Source organism: Schistocerca serialis, chromosome 1, assembly GCF_023864345.2.
Source record: "Schistocerca serialis cubense isolate TAMUIC-IGC-003099 chromosome 1, iqSchSeri2.2, whole genome shotgun sequence".
NCBI lineage: Eukaryota > Metazoa > Arthropoda > Insecta > Orthoptera > Acrididae > Schistocerca > Schistocerca serialis.
In genome coordinates this window covers 914,868,238-914,882,877 of record NC_064638.1, presented here as the reverse complement: position 1 = coordinate 914,882,877, position 14,640 = coordinate 914,868,238, and the positions used below count along the sequence as shown (strand labels likewise).

The following is a 14,640-nucleotide window of genomic DNA, read 5'->3' as shown; positions in this document are numbered from 1 at the left end:
ATACATCTTGTTGGCCTCTGATTTTCTCCTGTCTTAAGATAAAGGCATGTGCAACACTGTTGATGGGTATAGTACACAGTGATGTCTTTAAATTACCACATAGATAAAACATGAAATATTGATTAGGTTAATTGGGAGTCTGTGCAACTGGACTTCCTTGACCTTTGCACAATAAATATTATTAATGTATAAGGATTTACATGGAGCAAAAATCACATCTGTCATTTTTTCTGTAAGGGGCAAATGTCTTCATAGTGTAGAGAATTTGTCACATACACACATTGGTAATGAGTAGCTGCTTATATCGATGGCACACTGTATGACTGTGCCACAGCCCTTGACTACGTATTAATACCAAGGTAAATTTGATGCCCTGATACCATGAATGATAAAAAGTTTCTTTTGATTTGCCACAATGTATTTACAGGAGTAATTCACTACATTTTATGAGTATCTAACATCATTCATAAATAAAATGCAAGGTATTAACTAATTGTCTTCACTGGCAGGTTAAAAGAAATGACATAACTAATCTGGCAAGTAATTATGTAACCCATAGCATGCACATACTGGCTGTTTTTCAAATAGAATGTGATGTTATATATGTCATTTGATAGACATTAGAAGCATTGAAATACTGATGCATTCAATACTAGAGATCACCTCTTACCTGTTATATCAAAATGTCTAAATATTGTAACTTACTTCATTTCAATAACCGTAACAAACACACTATACACATTTCATTACCAAAAGTATATTCAAAATCTAGAGACCAATGTGTAAACAATGGGATGCCGACAACGATTAGGTAAGAACTTACTTGTCAAACAAACCCCCTTGCTCTCAGACATGAAACAAACAAATCCGAGAATTGAAATTCATAAACTTCAAATTAAATGAATTTTTCACACACCATATGTACACGGAACGAACAACCAAATGAAATACCTAACTCACCTACTTAGCCCCGAATAACCACTCTTCCCGTTATCAACTAAAAAGACAGAAAAATAGAAACATGCCCTTCAAAATAAACCACACCGAACAGAAAATACTTAAAAACACAAAATTTCCTCCTCTCCCCACCCTCCACCCCTTAAAAAAAAAAAAAAAAAAAAAAAAGAGGTAGCACAAAGAAAATGCTATACCACATAATTTACAAATCCAAAATAAAATAAAGTACAAGACCCAGCCTCATTTTTTTAAGACTTACAATCTATTATACCCCCTACATGAAGCACAATATCCCAAAACCATAGTCAACCTCGTCTCAATATGGCTAATCATTCAACACCCCACTCATTATTTCCCCATCCGTCCTAAAATAACTTCAGAATCAACCCCCTCCCCCCCAAAATAAAAACTCCCCATATGTTTCTTCCACTTCCCACACTTCACAAAAGCCAACTCCTCAATTTCCACAACCACCTCAGGTACCCCTATACCTGACCGATTAACAATGCACTTTTTTTACAAAAACAAAACCAGTCAATAAAATTTTCACTAACACTCATCTCGTGGGTACAATGCTGCAAGCATGAGTAATATTAACAAAAACAACACACAACATAAATGATACTGCAGATCAACAGTACAGATCTCTAGAACCGTGTTCCATGCCAAATAGATTTTCAAACATCCTTCCTATAGCACAACATAAAACCATTGCTACTTTGGGAACTAGTAATCTTCACCATTTTTATTTGTTTTCTACAGTGGTGACACTTTAATTATAGACCAAAACCCAGTTCACCCACAGAAAAGTAATGGTGTTAAAAATAACCATTTCCCGCATCAACATACACTAGATCTGGCAGTACAATCTACGAACTCTGAACTTGGGCAACAACTTTTACAAATAAAAAGACACCCAAACCTTCTCAATATTGAAACTGATGACAAGAGAGTGAGTGATACCTAAAGCAACCACCTGCTACAGAATACACACTACATCGTATCACTACAACAATAGTGGCAAAAGCAAACCAGTCATACTGGCTATATGGTGACTAGGAATCTATCCATGTCATAATATTGTCATTATTCCATCCTGGATCCTCCATTGTTAAACAGTATTAAATTCAGAAAATCTGTATTACAATACAGTCAAAGACTGTCCACCAAAAATTACGATGCATATTATGGTCTTACTTCATATTACAACTACAGTTTTGAATAAAGGGCTAGTGGTGGGGAGCAGCAAATTAACCTTTACTAAGATACTAGTATAAACCAGAAAACCTTCCCACCATTACTTTTTAAAAATGCATCAGTTGTGCAGAATACATAAAGTCTGCATTTTAATTTTTCTTAAGTAACTGAATGAATTAATGAGAATTAGACAAACTCATCAATAATTAAATCAGCATAGAACAAATAAACTAGTTTGTGGAAGAAAACAGGCAAGCTTCCTCTTCAACAAAACCATCCCAGTAGAAAATGAAAATTTGGCAGGCGAGAGAACTATGTACACACTAACATGTGATTAGTAAACAGTGCTGCACTGCAAAGGGACTTAATGGTGTCATTAACACGGTGAAGTTCTGAGCCTCAAAAACTTAGCAGTGGGTGACATCACAAATCAAAAACACATTAGCTAAACAGTAACTCACTAACAGGACCCCCTCAAGAATAGAAGGCTTCACAGATTGGGTACAGATGTTCTTGTCATTGACATATTAAAAAACTTAAATACATCATTGAGGGAAACAGAGGGTTTTTATCAAAAACATAAATGTAACTATTGAATGTGAAATGAAAGGGGGGGGGAAAAAAAAAGATATGACATTTGTAGGCTTTGCTAGCTCACACTCAAATTATATCATTACCTTTGAGTGCAACCTAGAGCTTTTCTCAACAACCCAAAGGGGGATAAAAAGGAGGCAGTGACATTGATACTCAAATCAGATGGCATTATCACTCTTCAACACACTTGCTATGTCCACTAAACTACAGAGGTCCATTATATAAAGCAATCCACCCCCCCCCCTTCCCACCACTCCTGTCAATGGATCAACATCTTCACAGTTTGTATGTCTAATACACAGTGTTATCTGAACTATCCACAAAAAACTACATACAATATTCTAAAGGAAACATATGAATGGCCTCTACAACAAAAATACAAACAAAACTACTGCAGATGTCATCTGCATAATGTATGTTGTCACGTTTCAAAGAGTATTTCGATGGCTCACATCTTTCAATAGACCTGTAAGGATTCTCCCCCCCCCCCCCCCCATTTTATTCTCAGTGACATAAATCGCATACACTAAAATTTGCACGTAGATGTACAGAACTCAAATAGTTCAGATATTTTGAAAAGTATAAAATCCTTATTACATTACTTTTAACTAAGAAGAAACACACTTTGTGCCAAATTTATTTTAATGTACTCAGTTCTGAAGGTAACTGCACCTGACACAATAGATGTATTTTAAATAGTGCAAAAAATTATACATACTACCTCCATCTCTGATGAAAGTTTCTGGCTGCCCACCCTTGAAATGTGCAACAGCAGCACCTGGGAAACCAAATAAAAATAATTTTGATATTGTTATGAAATACAATAGAGGCAAATTTCTACATCCAGCAATTTCATCAAAACAAAGCTACACATTCTTAGTCACTATCTCTCTCTCTCCCTTCTATTAATTTTTCAAACAACATGTAGGCTACAGTATGAAGTTTTGAATTTACTCAAATTTTAGTATCATACACCACAGATACATATTAATCAATGACAGTAATACCTATTCAGTGATTTATAACTCCATTATACCCTCCCCCCTCCCTCTGTCACCACCCTCTTATTTCCATCCTCTGCCAAGCAGACAGGGTGTTTCAAGGTCTCAACTATCTCCTCAATTTCATACCTACCCATATTTGTTGTCCAGTGACAATTTCTAATGAGGCCATTTATTTCAGCTACAGAATTTCAACTGATTTAATATCTTGTGTGGAACACCACGAGAATTATCACACCAAAAATTAGCCTGATGGCTAGAATAATTCGTTTATTGAGACAAAAACCTGGGATCAACAACCCTAAATAAGGTATTTTACACCAACTAGCTCTCAACATCAACTGCAACACTAAGTGCAAATCTCTGTATAGCCAAAGTATTGTACCACTAAATTTTCCTCTCCTTCGCTGTCGCCCACGTCCACCATTTGAAGGCTTCCTCAGTGACTGTTTACCTCTCCAATCTGAACGCTTAGTCCTCCGCAGTGTATGAGTGCCATACTGACTGCCGTCAGATTCCACTGCCACTGCTCTTGATGTGTGTGGCTCTTCAGAAAATGGAGGAAATGTATCCTCTGTAGCCTGGGCACCTTTTGATGACTCCTTCACTACGTCTTTCGACACGAAACTTGGTTTCTTGATTTGCAGGTGCTGGCTCCGCTCTCCACTATTAACAGAATCAACATCCTTGTACTGACTAGGAAATTTATGTTGCGCACTGATAAAATCTTCGTTATTACTACTTTGCTTTAAATTTTCATTTAAGGAACTTCCTTTTGATCGGATCCTCACTGACCTTAACTGTTTTAGGATGTACTCGTAACGATCCGTCAAGAAATTTACTTGCTCTTGAAGGACTAGGACTTTATGCTGGGAATTATTAAGTTCAGTATGTACATAAACACTCGTCGGGACAGCAGCAACGATTAACGCAGCAGTAACCAACGCATTTAAAATAGTTACTGTTGTCAGCACACTGTTCCTCTGCAACCTGACGTTAGTATCGAATTTTAGTGTCAGGTTTGTCGGTAACAGATGATCTGAAACAATTATTCGATGGTAAAGCAACGGTACATCTTTCGTACTCCTTGACAATAAGAAAAATTTACTTAAAAATACGCTGTGTCCTCACCTGTCAACGGCCCTACTTTCTTCTCCGGCTTTGAATAAGTTGGTGTTTCATCAAATGTGCAAGACATCACCCTTGGCTTCCTTCTAGCAGTGTACGCACCAGGACCTACCATCGCGGCGTCAGCAATCACAAATCAGGCGAAGGCAGAAACGGTATAACCATGATTTGCACCAATACACGGTTTTATTTTTAGCCAGTCGGTCCGCAAATTCTGGTCACGAATCCGTGGCAACGGTGCAGTGGAGTACCGTAGCGCAACCACCTGTTGGCATGGCTGTCTACATTGCAAAAGCTGCCGCGCTGCCGCGCTACACACTGCTCACTGCTGGCCCGGTTGCACAGCACCGCCTGCAGCGCGGTTACTCAGTTCGTCCGTCCTCACAACTTCGCGACCGATACCGATACATACTAATACTAAAATGGCGTTTACGCGCTCCTGCTACACTGCTTGCCTTCTTCAACTCCCGCTTCCTTGTGATGTATAAACAAGCAGTGTTGCCAACATATGGAACGCACAGCTCACTACTCCAGTCACAACTGCAGCTAATGCCGCTAATAAAAGAAAGCAGTTGCCCGAAAGGAACTAGTGAATTTTGTATGAAAGTAACTGTAACAACAAATGAGAGGTCCCACTATAAAAGAATGTGTTTCTATGATAGCAGCCTTTAGTTCAGTAGCGCATTAGCAGTGCGCAAATTTTGGCGGGAGGTTGAAACATTTAAACGAGGCGCTGAAATGCAGCTGCAAATTATCGGTTCTGAGAAGAAGAATTCGCAAAAAGTCTGTTTCTGATTATTATTTTTTTGCTTCCTTTCAGTTTGAATAACCTACTTAAAATCACTGTACTTACCTGTCCCATGTCTGCGGGTTTTATTAAGGCAGCTTACTCACTTGCGTTCATTTACAATCCTTGAAGAAGATAGCCATTCCAGTATTTCTAAATTAAAATCAGTGACTATGGGATACGGTCAAACTCGAGGCCATATCGATATTAAAAGACGCTTGACAGACACGTTAAAACTCAGACACAAGGAGCACAACACTCTTATATACACCTAAAGCAATACGTGAACTAAGAGCGATAATTATAACTCAGATTTTCCCGTCAGTATCAGCTGGCTGGTGGATAAACCTCAGTGATTTTTGCTTCCTGAGTTTACAGTCATCCGAGCGCAAGAAAAATAGTACCGATACTATTGTTTCTCGCTGGACTCGCCCCATGTTTCAAATTATTACTAATGAGAGTTGCGGCAGGTATTAGATATTTACGAGAAATTAACCCATGCAGGCCTACATTTGGTTGTAGTCACTGCTACTTCAGCTGGAAGATTTTCGGAATGTTGTAATTATGCATCATCGTATAGAAGAAATTCGCATTACAATTTCTAATAGCTGGGGAATTATAGTCATGCAAGATCGCACTGAGAAAAGACTAGTTACTACGAAAGGAAATTTTAACATACCTTCGAACTAAAGAAAATATCTCTTAATGTCCTTGATAATATTACTCGAGAGTCATTTTGTCGCAAAAGTACAGGCCTACTACAAGTACACACTTTGGGCAAGAGCGAAGAAAGTCGTCTTGTTGAAAAGAAAATTACACAAGCTTTATTTCTGAATTAACTGATCTGTCAAATACAGCGGCTGGTCAAAAACATGGAAATACCGCGAGTAATGCATGCTTGAACATAAATGCAGCAGCTAGCCAAACATGCAGGTGGCCACGTCTGAGCAATGTCCTCAATGCTGTGCAAGTGTCAGTCGGGGTCAGAACAGTGTTTTGTGAAGTTGTGAGTGCATCACGTCGGAAATAAGCGACTTCGAACGTGTGCAAATTGTTGGTGCTCGTTTGACGGGTGCCTCTGTAACCAAAGTAGCCAGTGTTTGATGTTTCAAGAGGCACTGTATGGAAGGTCTGCAGAATACAGGATAGCATACAGGGAAAGGCGAAAAACATCATGCGCCAAGTCACGAAACTGACAAAGTGTGTGTTGAGTGATTGAGACAGGCAGTCATCGAAGAGTATTGTGACGAAAAATAAGGCGACAACAGCTGCAAACGTCACTGCAAAATTTAATGTCGCGCTCTCGCACCCTTTCAGCACCAACATGAAGGGAGCTCTAAAACTGTAAACATTCTATTCAGCCTATGTAACAATGACAACTGTAGTTCCTCAGTTAAGCTTCTTGGCATTCATCTGGACCCAAAATTAACCTGGGAAAATCACACCAATTATGTATGCAAAAAGTTATCCCGAGTCACCTATCTGGTAACTAAGCTCAGGACTTGTGTGACGGACGAGCTACTGCTAAATGCCTATTATGCCTTTTTTTATAGCCACCTCACGTATGCAGTGCTGTTTTGGGGCTACGCCTCTGGGGCAAAAAGATTTTTTCTTTGGCAGAAAAAGGCCATTAGGTGTATTGCTGGAGTGAGAAACCTGTATCATGTAGAGACTATTTCAAAGAGTTAAAAATACTGACATTTACATCACTGTTTATTCTCAGTTGCTTAGTGCACATAAAGGAAAACCAAGAAAGCTATAAACTGCGCGAGTCTGTACATAGCCATGACACACGCCAAAGGCAGATGATGGACATCCCAGTTACTAGGCTTTAAAAAAAAGCAAAACAGTTACACATACACAAGGATACAATTATTTAACATGCTACCGCCTACAGCACACAGTGTATCACTGAATGTCTTCAAAAATATTACAAAAAGGTGGCTTGGACAAAAAGCATTCTATACAACAGAAGAATTTAAAGTATGTAATAAAAATGATCTAATCTATTAAAACTGTGTATGACATGACCACCATATTACATGAGCACTTCTGAAAATGTTATTGTACCATGATGTTGTGCTTTATTTACATAATGCATTTTCCCCAATGGTTAACATGTATTAAGCTTGTCTCATTTATATTTGTTAAAATGTTTTTCTTAGCATGTGTATTGTGTTACACATACAGTATCTCCTTTTGTCATTCTGCACGACACATTTATGTTTAATGACTACTAAACATGTGCAGTATAAAACATATTTACTCATTCAGAATGTTAAAAACGTATGACTTATTTTGTAATTATATGATGTATGTAAAATGATGACATCAATTGCATAAAAAATGCTTAAAGATGGATCAATAAATCAATAAAATCAATCAATCGGGTAAGAGCTGCCAAGAAAGGTGGAATTCCAAGACGACACATCAGTGATACAAATGTCCGTAACATGAAAACGTGGTGATGAAGCCACAAAACCTGGACTATGGTGCAGCCGAAGTAAGTCATTTGGTCGGATAAATCTTGTCGCAGAGTTTCCAACTTCTGACTGAGTTTATGTACGTCCCAGGAGAGAAAAATGGCGCGGGTTCGGTTATTATTTGGGTAGCCAAACCGTGGTATTCCATGGGCCCCATGGTATGTTGCAAGGTCGCTATACCGTCAACGGTTATGTGATGACCATTTTGGCTGATTAGATCCATCCAGTGGTACAATGTTTGTTCCTCAATGATGATGCTACGTTCCAAGATGACAGGGTCCCCTTTCGCACAGCTCGCATCGTCCAGGATAGGTTTTGTGAGCACGGAGATGATACGTCGCTTCCCTCATGGCCACCACAGTTACCAGATCTCAATATTGTTGAGCCTTTGTGGTCTGCTTTGGAGGGAAGGGTGCGTGACTTTCATCCACCTCCATCATCGTTACCTGCCACTGTTTTGTGGAAAGAATGGTTAGAGATTCCGTTGGAAAGTTTACAGGGGCTGTATTTATCTGTTCCGAGACGGCTGGAAATTGTTTTGAAGGCTAACGGTTTTCTTACACTTCATTATACGTGATAATGTGTTGTGTTTTTGGTATTTAATATTTTAGTTCCACTGTATAACTGTACCGCCCAAATCAAGGTTCAGTTTTAAATCAACGAAAGATTCATCGTGAAAAATACTAATGATAGAAACTAATTATTATTAAGGATTAAGAAATAATATACACTGGGTGGTCCATTGATCGTGACCGGGCCAAATATCTCACGAAATAAGCGTCAAACGAAAAACCTACAAAGAACTAAACTCGTCTAGCTTGAAAGGGGAAACCAGATGGCGCTATGATTGGCCCGCTAGATGGCGCTGCCATAGGTCAAACGGATATCAACTGCGTTTTTTAAAATAGGAACCCCAATTTTTTATTACATATTCGTGTATTACGTAAAGAAATATGAATGTTTTAGTTGGACCACTTTTTTCGCTTTGTGATGGATGACGCTGTAATAGTCACAAACATATAAGTACGTGGTATCACGTACATTCCTCCAGTGCGGGCGGTATTTGCTTCGTGATACATTACCCGTGTTAAAATGGACCGTTTACCAATTGAGGAAAAGGTCGATATCGTGTTGATGTATGGCTATTGTGATCAAAATGCCAATGGGCGTGTGCTATGGATGCTGCTCGGTATCCTGGACGACATCATCCAAGTGTCCGGACCGTTCTGTGGATAGTTACGTTATTTAAGGAAACAGGAAGAGTTCACCCACATATGAAACGTCAACCATGACCTGCAACAAATGATGATGTCCAAGTAGGTGTTTTAGCTGCTGACGCGGCTAATCCGCACATCAGTAGCAGACAAACTGCGCGAGAATCGGGAATCTCAAAAACGTCGGTGTTGAGAATGCTACATCAACATCGATTGCACCCGTACCATATTTCTATGCACCAGGAATAACATGGCGACGATTTTGAACGTCGTGTACAGTTCTGCCACTGGGCTCAAGAGAAATTATGGGACGATGACAGATATCTTGCACGCGTTCTACTGACAAGGGAACCTCCCCATCGCACCCCCCTCAGATTTAGTTACAAGTTGGCACAGTGGATAGGCCTTGAGAAACTGAACACAGATCAATCGAGAAAACAGGAAGAAGTTGTGTAGAACTATGAAAATAAACAAGCAAAATATACAAACTGAGTAGTCCATGCTTTAGATAGGCAACATTAAGGAGTAAACTACCGAAGTAGTGCTGTGGTCCTGTGGTTAGCGTGAGCAGCTGCGGAACGAGAGGTCATTGGTTCAAGTCTTCCCTTTGTTGAAAATTTTAATTTTTTATTTTCAGACAATTATCAAAGTTCAGGAACACGCACACAATCAACTTCGCTCTCCAAAGTTCCAGGACATGTTCAGATTTGCTTGTACACATGCAGGATTTGACGGTATATACACACGGAAAAATTTGAAAACGTTAAAAATATATGTTTTGACAGAGCACAGGGAAAACTGTGCGACTGTGAAACTGTTGCATTCATTTGTTGCAGTTTATGAGACAAACTCTTGTGATTTCATCACTTTTTTGGGAGTGATTATCACATCCACAAGAAAACCTAAATCGGGCAAGGTAGAAGAATCTTTTTACCCATTCGCCAAGTTTACAAGTTAGGTGGGTCGACAACATATTCCTGTCATGTGTCGTATAGAATATATCAGACGTGTTTTCCTGTGGAGGAATCGGTTGACCTATAACCTTGCGATCAAATGTTTTCGGTTCCCATTGGAGAGGCACGTCCTTTCGTCTACTAATCGCGCGGTTTTGCGGTGTGGTCGCAAAACATAGACACTAAACTTATTACAGTGAACAGAGACGTCAATGAACGAACGGACAGATCATAACTTTGCGAAAATAAAGAAAGTAAACTTTTCACTTGAGGGAAGAGTTGAACCGAGGACCTCTCATTCCACAGCTGCTCACGCTAACCACGAGACCACGGCGCTCCTGAGCTCACACTATCCGTGATGTTGCATATCTTTGGCATGGACTACTCAGTTTGCATATTTTACTTATTTTTTTCATAGTTCCACACAACTTCTTCCTGTTTTCTCGATTGATCTGTGTTCAGTTTTTCAAGGCCTATCCACTGTGCCAACTTGTAACTAAATCTGAGGGGGGTGCGATGGGGAGGTTCCCTTGTTAGCGACGAAGCGTCATTCACCAACAGCCGTAACGTAAACTGGCACAATATGCACTATTGGGCAACGGAAAATCCGAGATGGCTGCGACAAGTGGAACATCAGCGACCTTGGTGGGTAAACGTATGGTGCGGCATTATGGAAGGACGGATAATTGGCCCCCATTTTATCGATGGCAGTCTAAATGGTGCAATGTATGGTGATTTCCTACGTAATGTTCTATCGATGTTACTACAAGATATTTCACTGCATGAGAGAATGGCGAAGTACTTACAACATGATGAATGTCCTGCACATAGCTCGCGTGCGGTTGAAGCGGTATTGAATAGCATATCTCATGACAGGTGGATTGGTCGTCGGAGCACCATACCATGGCCCGCACGTTCACTGTCCCCGGATTTCTTTCTGTGCGGAAAGTTGAAGGATATTTCCTATCGTGATCCACCGACAACGCCTGACAACATGCGTCAGCGCATTGTCAATGCATGTGCGAACATTACGGAAGGCGAACTACTCGTTGTTGAGAGGAATGTCGTTACACGTATTGCCAAATGCATTGAGGTTGATGGACATCATTTTGAGCATTTATTGCATTAATGTGGTATTTACAGGTAATCACGCTGTAACAGCATGCTTCTCAGAAATGATAAATTCACAAAGGTACATGTATCACATTGGAACAACGGAAATAAAATGTTCAAACGTACCTACGTTCTGTATTTTAATTTAAAAAACCTACCTATTACTAACTGTTCATCTAAGATTGTGAGCCATATGTTTGCGACTATTACAGCGCCATCTATCATAAAGCGAAAAAAGTGGTCCATCTAAAACATTCAAATTTTTTTACGTACTACACGAATATGTAATAAAAATGGGGTTCCTATTTAAAAAAACGCAGTTGATATCTGTTTGACCTATGGTAGCGCCATCTAGCGGGCCAACCACAGCGCCATTTGATTTCCCCCTTCAAGCCAGGCAAATTTCGTTCTTTGTAGTTTTTTCGTTTGACGCTTATTTCGTGAGATATTTGGCCCGGTCACGATCAATAGACCACCCTGTACAGGCTAAGGTTTTGCATTATCAAATATTTTGACTATTCGACGACAGACGGTAACAGGTTTCATAACGCATCAGCAGGACGTCGTGGATTTCGCAAAACTTCAGTGATTTCTCAACAACAAGAAATAGACAGGAATTACTGTAAATGAAAATGGGACGGAGTGACAACACAAGCGTCAGCAGTCTACGGTGTGTATGTGAATGACAGGAACGCGGAATAACCTAAAGCGGACGGTAACATCAGCAACGAGTGGTGGTGTTAACAGTATTCTACGCGATGTACATAACAACTTTAAGCAGGCTTTCTCGAGGCAAAACTACATAAACTGCTCAAAAAGGTTTGGTAACTCCCTAACGACAACCTCTTTTAAAAAAAGGTAGGGATCTCTTTCTCAATATTCTTTTGATAACAGAAATTACCACATACAGCCCCTAGTGCAGTTCGAAAGAGCGTGCCGAGTTCACAGTGCACTTGGGTAGGCGGTCGCTTATACTCGTAATTAAGCGCGCCGACGTGTGTGTGCGTGTGTGTGTGTGTCTGTCTGTCTGTCTGTCTGTGTGTGTGTGTGTGTGTGTGTGTGTGTGTGGATGAGTGGGGGGGGGGGGGGAGGGGAGGGGCGGGGCGCACCTGCCTCTGCCCCTAGAAAACATATTATCTTTTCAAACCGACCTCACTTCTTGCCCGTCTACAGAAAGACGTAAGCAAGGTGGTGTATGCAATGGATACCGCCTAGTAGCAAAATCCATTTGAGATGATACTATCGCCTATTCACCGCAAAACTAACATGAGGAATATGCCACAGCCTCATCCATTCCTCTTATCACAATACAAGATTAAACTAATTACAGCACGCTCAAAGAGTATTTAAGCAGACTTCTCCTCGTGCTCCGTACACGAATGGAAGGGGAACAACTAACATATGGCAAATGAGAAGTACTCTCTGCCATGCACTTCACACAACGGTTTGCAGAATACAGATGCAGGTATAGACAATGTCTGAAGGCATCCCATTCGGAGGCAATCATATTGTTACCTTCCCAAATTTCATAATTTTCTGCAAAGTGGTTACTTGCTTATTTGAACGCGTCTTTGGTATAGTCTCGAGATACCGACGTCAGTCAAGCGGTCTATGGCCTGTTTCGATCACAGTAAAAATATAGAATGGTCTTGAGAATAATACTTTGTGACACCATAAGTTTCAAGTGGAACGCTCTCAGGACACTAAACCACACTTGACACAGAACATGGAAGTAGTGCAGGAGCATAAGGTAGCAAAAACATGAAGTACTTGAAAAAGTGATTTGAATTATACGTCAGTAGTGCTGTAGGAAACTACCACAAAACGGAGCTTATATCAACCGTGTGTAGCAGGCGACTGTGTTTTAAGACTAGGGCAGCAACACTGGTGCTACGAGCAACATAGTACCGTTGGGACAGCCAGTCTGATGGAAGACTTTAGACCGTTATTTGCCTGACGAAATTCGATAGACGCCGTTACCTGACTGGAGGCAAGTGCCGAGCGGGATTAGCCGCGCGGTCTCAGGCGCTGCAGTCATGGACTGTGCGGCTAGTCCCGGCGGAGGTTCGAATCCTCCCTCGGGCATGGGTGTATGTGATTGTCCTTAGGGTAATTTAGGTTAAGTAATGTGTAAGCTTAGGGACTGATGACCTTGGCAGTTAAGTCCCGTAAGGTTTCACATACATTTTTTGGAGGCAAGTGCAGCTCAGTCAGAAGAGACGAAGTGGTTAATTGCCCCTCCTTTTGTTGTTCATGGAAGGAGAACGTACAGATCCCAGGATGGCCAGGGAATAAGATGCGTGCCGATGACGGATATGTTTGTTATGCGTTCGATGGTACAAGGCCATGACGTCATACCAGTTGTGCCCTGTCGTTGCTGCATGGACGCGAAGGGTGAAACTATAGCGCACCGTGGATAAAGTACCCACGAAAGCTGAATGTATGCCGGCCGGCCAGGCATGTACGTGCCTCTCGTTACAGAAGGAGGGTTTACGGATGGCAAGCCAAGACGTGCACTGAGCTGATTCAAAAACCGTGCCTTAATACGTGTCTGTCTTTTGTATGTAGGCTGGGGGGCAAATGTAGAACACTGACCGCTCAGGTCTATAAAGCCACCATCCTTGATGTCACGTGCGTCCATATGCCGATCGAACACGGGAAATTTCACTACACAGGACAACTCTCGACCTCAAAGCACGCTTCCATAACTGATGATTCTGTTTATATAATTGTCAAGTCGATCCCCATACGTGAATCCCACAGAACATATTTAGATTTGGGGGAGGGTCGGTGTACGGAGCTTGCTGGACGATCATCACTGACGTAATGTGGTTCTCACAGGCAACATCAACCAGCACTCTACACTGAAGTTACCAAAGTCACGGGATAGCGATATGAACGTATGCAGATGGCGGAAGTACCGCGCACACCAGGTATAACAGGGCACTGCATTGGCGGAACTGTCGTGTGCGCTCAGGTGATCCATGTGAAAAAGTTTCCGACGTGATTATAGCCGCACGACGAGAATTAACAGACTTTGAACGCGGAGTGGTAGTTTGAGCTAGACGCACGGGACATTCCATTTCGGAAATCGTTACGGAATTCAGTATTCCTAGATCCACAGTGTCAAGAGTGTGACGAGAATACGAAATTTCAGGCATCATCTCTCATCACGGACAAAATAGTGGCCGATGGCCTTCACTTAATGACCAA

The 14,640-nt window shown here is 40.9% G+C and overlaps 1 protein-coding gene across 8 annotated transcripts in view; it reads right to left on the bottom strand.

Annotated features, from left to right (window-relative positions):
- The window catches only part of LOC126412135 (uncharacterized), a 126,974-nt gene extending 121,629 nt beyond the window's left edge, over positions 1 to 5,345 (bottom strand). For 4 of the 8 annotated variants that reach the window (XM_050081629.1, XM_050081647.1, XM_050081604.1 and 1 more), the window contains exons 1-3: positions 4,881 to 5,345; positions 4,135 to 4,788; positions 3,467 to 3,526 (exon numbers count right to left, since the gene is read on the bottom strand). In XM_050081629.1, the coding sequence (XP_049937586.1) occupies positions 3,467 to 3,526; positions 4,135 to 4,788; positions 4,881 to 4,992 (826 nt within the window). In that variant the 5' untranslated portion in view covers positions 4,993 to 5,345. The remainder of the gene's footprint in view (positions 1 to 3,466; positions 3,527 to 4,134; positions 4,789 to 4,880) is intronic. The other 4 variants (XM_050081638.1, XM_050081595.1, XM_050081612.1 and 1 more) reach the window with 4 other exon arrangements.
- Positions 5,346 to 14,640: the final 9,295 nt, after the last annotated feature.